General features: G+C 40.6%; 1 protein-coding gene across 2 annotated transcripts in view; it reads left to right on the forward strand.

Moving 5' to 3' along the window:
* Positions 1–4,659, forward strand: part of LOC147032591 (forkhead box protein P1-like) — a 175,896-nt gene extending 171,237 nt beyond the window's left edge. For both annotated transcript variants that reach the window (XM_085870331.1, XM_085870330.1), the window contains exon 12: positions 2,342–4,659. In XM_085870331.1, the coding sequence (XP_085726457.1) occupies positions 2,342–2,744 (403 nt within the window). In that variant the 3' untranslated portion in view covers positions 2,745–4,659. The remainder of the gene's footprint in view (positions 1–2,341) is intronic.
* The last annotated feature ends 1,270 nt before the right edge of the window (positions 4,660–5,929 follow it).

Genomic DNA, 5,929 nt, shown 5'->3' on the forward strand with positions numbered 1-5,929 from the left:
AAGGCTCCAAGACACGATCAAGAACACGATCGAATCAGCACAACAACAAGGACGCTCTCCGCGCAACAGCCTCCACACCAAAAAAACACGATCTTTTGGTTGTGATATTCTTCCTCTTCCTTTTCAACCCCGAACAGAACCTTTTTATCCTCCTGTCCTCGTCACTTCCAATCGAGCCGTTTATTGGCCCACTGCCGTCGCCTTCTGCCAATCGTGATCACGGGGCGGAGCCATCCGCTGCACTGTCCTGTGTTGTCATGGCCAGTCTCCAGAGAATACCAAAAGGGGTTTACGCAGACACACTTACCCTATCCCGTGTCCCTATCTTTATACGTGACAATTATCATTTCCCCCCTTGAAGAAATGAACATTTACTAGACAACTTATCACCACTGAATTGCTACTTATTACATCGAGATCCTGGTAAACTCGAACAGCATGGCATACCTAATTACCCTTTGAATGCATACCCCCCCTCAAACGTAATAATATATATATATATATATATATATATATATATATATATATATATATATATATATATATCTGCAGTGTTGTTTTATGTACGAGACCATTTGGAGTTCTTCGGAATGAAAGTGTTAACGTTCACATTGCAAATTATGCAATTTTCAGATGATGCAATTCCTCATACTTCATTTAATTCAGAACTCATTCCATGAAGACTCAAACCAGCGACAGACAGTTCAAAAGCAATTATACTGCCAATTGAGCTCTTCTGCCATCATTTTCATTGTAAAAGACAAATAACATCTTTCACCTTAAATATTAACTTACGTACCTGATAGAACTCACCTTTGAGCTGTCTCGTCTGTGTTCAAATGTTGACCTGGTGTTTGAACCAACTGTGATCTATGTATCAATGTTCATTAAGCTGGAGGACCTGTCTACCAGCATTGGTCATTGGTGATATTAAAATCCCACATTACTTTCAGGTAGAGTGGGTGAGTTATCGCCAGTACCCTGGACAATTCCCAGCATAACACTTGCCCCGATACTTTCAATAACTATGGCTATTGCAAAAACCTGCTGCTCGGGGTCATCAAATGATATTCGTCATCACCATCATTGGTACCACACTCTTGAAACAGCGTTGGTGCTCCAATCCATCAAGCCAAATCTTTAAAAGGGAACTTGTGTTTTTGGTCATTTTGATAGGATTAGATATTTTTTCAATAAATAACTTGGGATTTTATATCCATATGAAATTGTACACATACGAGGCTATGTTTGAAAAGTAATGCCTCCTATTCTTTTTCTCCAAAACAGGTAAAGATATTGGAATGAAACAAAGTGCAATGCACACATTAGTTCTTTCCACCACTGGGTGTGAAGTTTCATGATTCTAACAATTGATGATATCTCAGTGCTACATTAGTCAAAATGGCAGAGGGCAGCACGACGTTGTCAGTGCTGTGAGGGGTCAAGCACTGGAGTTGAGAGTTGGATTGACTGACTGAAGATGAGACAACTGGAGATGAGAGTTGGGTACACCATTACAATCCTTTTCATCTCTTTCCCAAACTTGAAGAACATCTTCATGGAGAACATTATTCTTCCAAGGATGATGTCAAGGCCGTTGTGAAGCGCTGGTTAAATCAGCAGGATGCACAATTCCATTGTGACGGCATTACAAACCCACTTGAATGTTGGCAAAAAGTGTGGAGCGCAGTGGTGATTATGTTGAGAAATAAATAAGCACTTTGGTAGAATAACGATTGATGTTAGTATCTGTCTTTGTTCCATTCAAATATCTTTACCTGTTTGTAGAAAAAGAATAGGAGGCATTACTTTTCAACACACCCTCGTAGTTTTCAAGCTTACTATTAGAGTGTAAGGTTTTTTTAAATGATGTTTTCATTTTTAAATGGTCTTTATTCTAAAAAGAGGTTGAACAATTTAAAAAAAAAAAACCTTTGGAGCAATCAACATTATTTTCACAAAATTGGTGGAATTTTTACCTCCCAATCGTGCCTCATAAATCCTCCTCCCCTCCCCTTACTCCTATTCTTTCCCTCTTCACCCTCCCCCTTTTCTAACTCTCCCTTATCCACCCTCTTCCCTTTCTTTTCTAAAATTTATTTTACCCTCTCCACCAAGCCCTTCCCCCTTGCATACATAATATGTAGATGGTCCATTAAGATGTTAGTCAATCAAAGTAGTAACTGTCAAGCTAATTATATGAATTAACATTCATTTGAATTACCAACAAACTAAACAAATCAGTCGTCGTGACTGAACAAAACAATGTTGGTTCAATAAGGAACAAAATGTATCTGCTTCTGTAGTAACCAATGGTTATGTGCGTGTGTTCCACAAACAGGCATGCAATGCTCATGAAAGAAGAGCCGTTAACAGAGGGTGATGAGGCCACAAGAGAGGAAGAGCCTGAGGAAGAAGAGGTGCAGCATTTTGAGGATGTTGAGCAATTGGAGGAGGTCCTTCAACAGGAGGATGAGGAAGAAGATGCGGTGCAGGATGAAATCCTAGAAGAGGATGATGCCGTGCACGTGAGGGAAGAAGAGCAAGAAGAGGTGGAAGATGAATCTGGGTTAGATCTGGATGAGGAACCGATCCCTCTCGTCACTTCATCGATCAAAAGCCCAGGCGCACTGGAGAGCGTCTTGGTTTTCCCTGACAATGAGATGGACACCGAATCGCCAACTTCTGCTCCCTTTGAACCAGGTCTTTTTCAGATGCTTCCCCCACATGTTGCTACGCCGTAACTTTGAACAAACCATCAATGCGTATGCCGTTGGCTGACCACGCAGCTTTCTTTATTGCCAAAACATGGAAGAAATATCCACTCTTTGAGTTTCTAGCTTTAGGTGAAAGAAAGAAAAAGTGCCACTTCTGTTTACCTGTCTGTTCTTCATCCTGTTAGCTCATGACGCTTAAAAGGGAAGTTCAAAATGGATTATTTGTGACTGAGAAAGAACGAGAGATGCAGCAATAATTTTTATATGGTTTTGTTTTTCGTCATTTGAGTTCACTTTTTGCAGAATACATACGAGTCCGTAGCTGCACCATTATCAGACAGACAGACAGGTGTCCAGTTCCAAAGACAAAATGGTGGAGAAAGAAACAACAAAGGCTTTCTCTTCCTCAGCTTCGACATTTCATGGTCCTTAATTGTTTTTCTTTGCTTGAAAACGTTCCTCTTAAGTTTCAGGTTTTTTATCAGCTATGTTTTTTAACCAAAAAAAAGTTTTCAAAGCGTTTTGACCACTGATTGGCCCCAAAAATGTTTTGGAAAATTACCAAAGACATCATCTTATTATTGCCAAGCCAAAATTGTTAAAACCGTATTGTGATAGAAAATGTTCCCCCCTCCTCATTTTAACTCTTCAGTTAACTCATTAAGTGTGCTACCTTAAAAAGTAAACTTAAACTAATGCCTTCACCCTCACCAGCGCAAATGAAACCAAAAAAAGAAAACGAAAGCTCTTATGCAACCAAAGACTTCTATTTTTCGTTCTTTTCTAAAAACAAAATAAATTTATCCTCCTGGCCTATATGAGCCAAGTGTGGCCTTGATACTAGAAAGGATTAAGAAATAACGGAATGCAGCAAATGGGGTGCTTATTGCACCCGATACCTAACCCGTTTGTTTGAAATGACAAGAGAACAACTTCAGCAACAAAACATAAGACTTTACCTCAAAAGTAGCATATCTTTGTAGATGTTTGTGTATAACCGCGCGGCTAATGATGTCACGTTGGGTGTCGATACCTGAGTTTTAACTACTGTCTGAAGAAGTGGCGCACGTGGGATCCATCACGCGCTGTGCTCGTACGCTTCTTGGCCGAACCTCGGCCCCGTGTTTTTCAAATGGGTTTCTTAGGTGCGGCGGGTAAGCCCTGACAGGAGATCCCACTCTTTTGGATGGATCCTGGAAGGAGGGACAACCCATTGGCATGCCTCGAGCACACCGCTTCTGTTCCACTACAAAGATGGTTTCCTTTAAGGTGCCTCTCAGTGTTAAATATACCTCTTGGGAAACTGCGTAGGTTCCGTGTGCGTTACAACTTAGATGTACTTTTTGTAGGCGCAGTTCGTGTTTTACCCATGCACGGAGTTATGCATTTCGCTAACTAGAATACGACTTGTGACAATGGCGATGGGATGTGCCAGGGCACAGGAAGTGAAGATGAAAAATAACAAATTACACACATTCGCACACGAAAATCAATCTCAAAGCTCACCCCAAGCCATTGCTCATCGGTTTATCGCTGCAGACACCAGCTCAATACTCTTCCTGTTTTTTTGCTTCGTCGAGTTGTTCAAGTTGGGGTTTCTCCTCAAACAACCGGGCCGTAATTGTCCCGTATTTTCCATGGGAGGCGAGACCGAAATGACAGGGGTAAGTGCTTTCATGCAACACCTTTTCTGTGAATAGCACTCTTTTTTTTTTCCCTCCTCCACCCTCCTACATTTTATGTGCATAAACTAAGATCATGTCAATCTTAGAGAGGCCAATTTAAACTTTTATCCACACTATTCCCTCTTTACATGAAACCACTTGGAGCACTACACGCTCGTCCATTTTACCTTTTGTTCATTTGTTGTTAATTTCAAAATGCAGAGTCGAGAGAGAGGAGTGGCATTTTTACCTGAAAAAAATAAATATTTTTACTTGGTCTTTTGCTTGTTCCTTTTGTCAATTATCGACTGATCACAAAAGTCCATCTGTTCCGGTGTCCTTGTGGGTACGAGGCAGGAAACTCGTTCATGCGGCTGTCCCTTGGCTTGACAGTGTGCAAATTGAAAGCTGAATACGGAATGTGTTCACTTCATCGTTTGCTGCTTTTAAAACGTTCCTTTTCTTCAAAATGGCTATGTTTATATCACAAGGCCAAAATGTGGTGGAGTTTTGGAAAATCACTTCCCCTTCCCTTCCTTTACGTGTTGCCATCTCCCAGAATCCTGACCCTGCTGCCCTCCTCTTTTCAACTCCTTACAACCTGGGGACTTTTGATACGCTCATATATTAGTTCGCATGTTATATTTTATTATTTTGTATGCAGCTTAGGTCTGCTAATTGCATCATTGCTGGGAGCATGGCTTTGCCACGAATGCAGTTCCCCGTGTTTCCAGTCAACTAGCACTCATTTTGCCAACCTCAGAACGATGATAGACCGAGTCAACTCACCTGGTGTTATTTAACGGTGAAACAGGAGGCTCAAACTCAAAACTATAAGATCATAACCAATACATAGATAACAAGTAGAACATATTGGGGCCAATAAATTTTGAAATATCATGTGATACATCGTTTTTGGCCCCATCTCTCAATGGTGAAGAATCGATTGAAATTTTAAAAATCTCATATCCGGATTCGGATCTTTACCAAAATCGAATCAATTTGTCCTTGTCACACACACATGTCCACCCAGTTTCGTTTGAATCCTTCCAAAACTTTTTGAGATATCGTGCTATGCATCGGTTTTGGCCCTATCTTTCAATGGTGAAGAATCACTTTAAAATATTCTAGTATCCTGATCTAAATCTTCACCAAAAATCTAATCAATTCGTCCTTGTCACACACCCAACCTCACCACCAAATTTCATCTGAATCTGTCCATAACGTTTTGAAATATGCTGCACACAACAAACAAACAGACAGGGGTGAAAACAATGTAATGGAAGACCAAGAAGGAACCCAAAGAAGTAAAGAGCAAAGATGGATTCGGGTTTCAGCCGCTACTCCACGACCCTTAAACCCATCCAGGCACAGCCAAGTGAGACTTACAGAAAAAAATTCTGCAATAATTCACTTCTCCTTGGAGAGATAGAATATGAAAGAGAAAGAAAGAGAGGAAAGAGAATAAATGGGATTGTGAAAAAATTAGAAAGTGGTGTGAAAGGAACAAAGAACAAAGATGTTGGGAAGAACCCGGACAGATAGATT

This window comes from Eptatretus burgeri, chromosome 2 (assembly GCF_056783735.1).
Source record: "Eptatretus burgeri isolate ZD-2024b chromosome 2, Ebu_testis_v1, whole genome shotgun sequence".
Classification (NCBI taxonomy): Eukaryota; Metazoa; Chordata; class Myxini; order Myxiniformes; family Myxinidae; genus Eptatretus; species Eptatretus burgeri.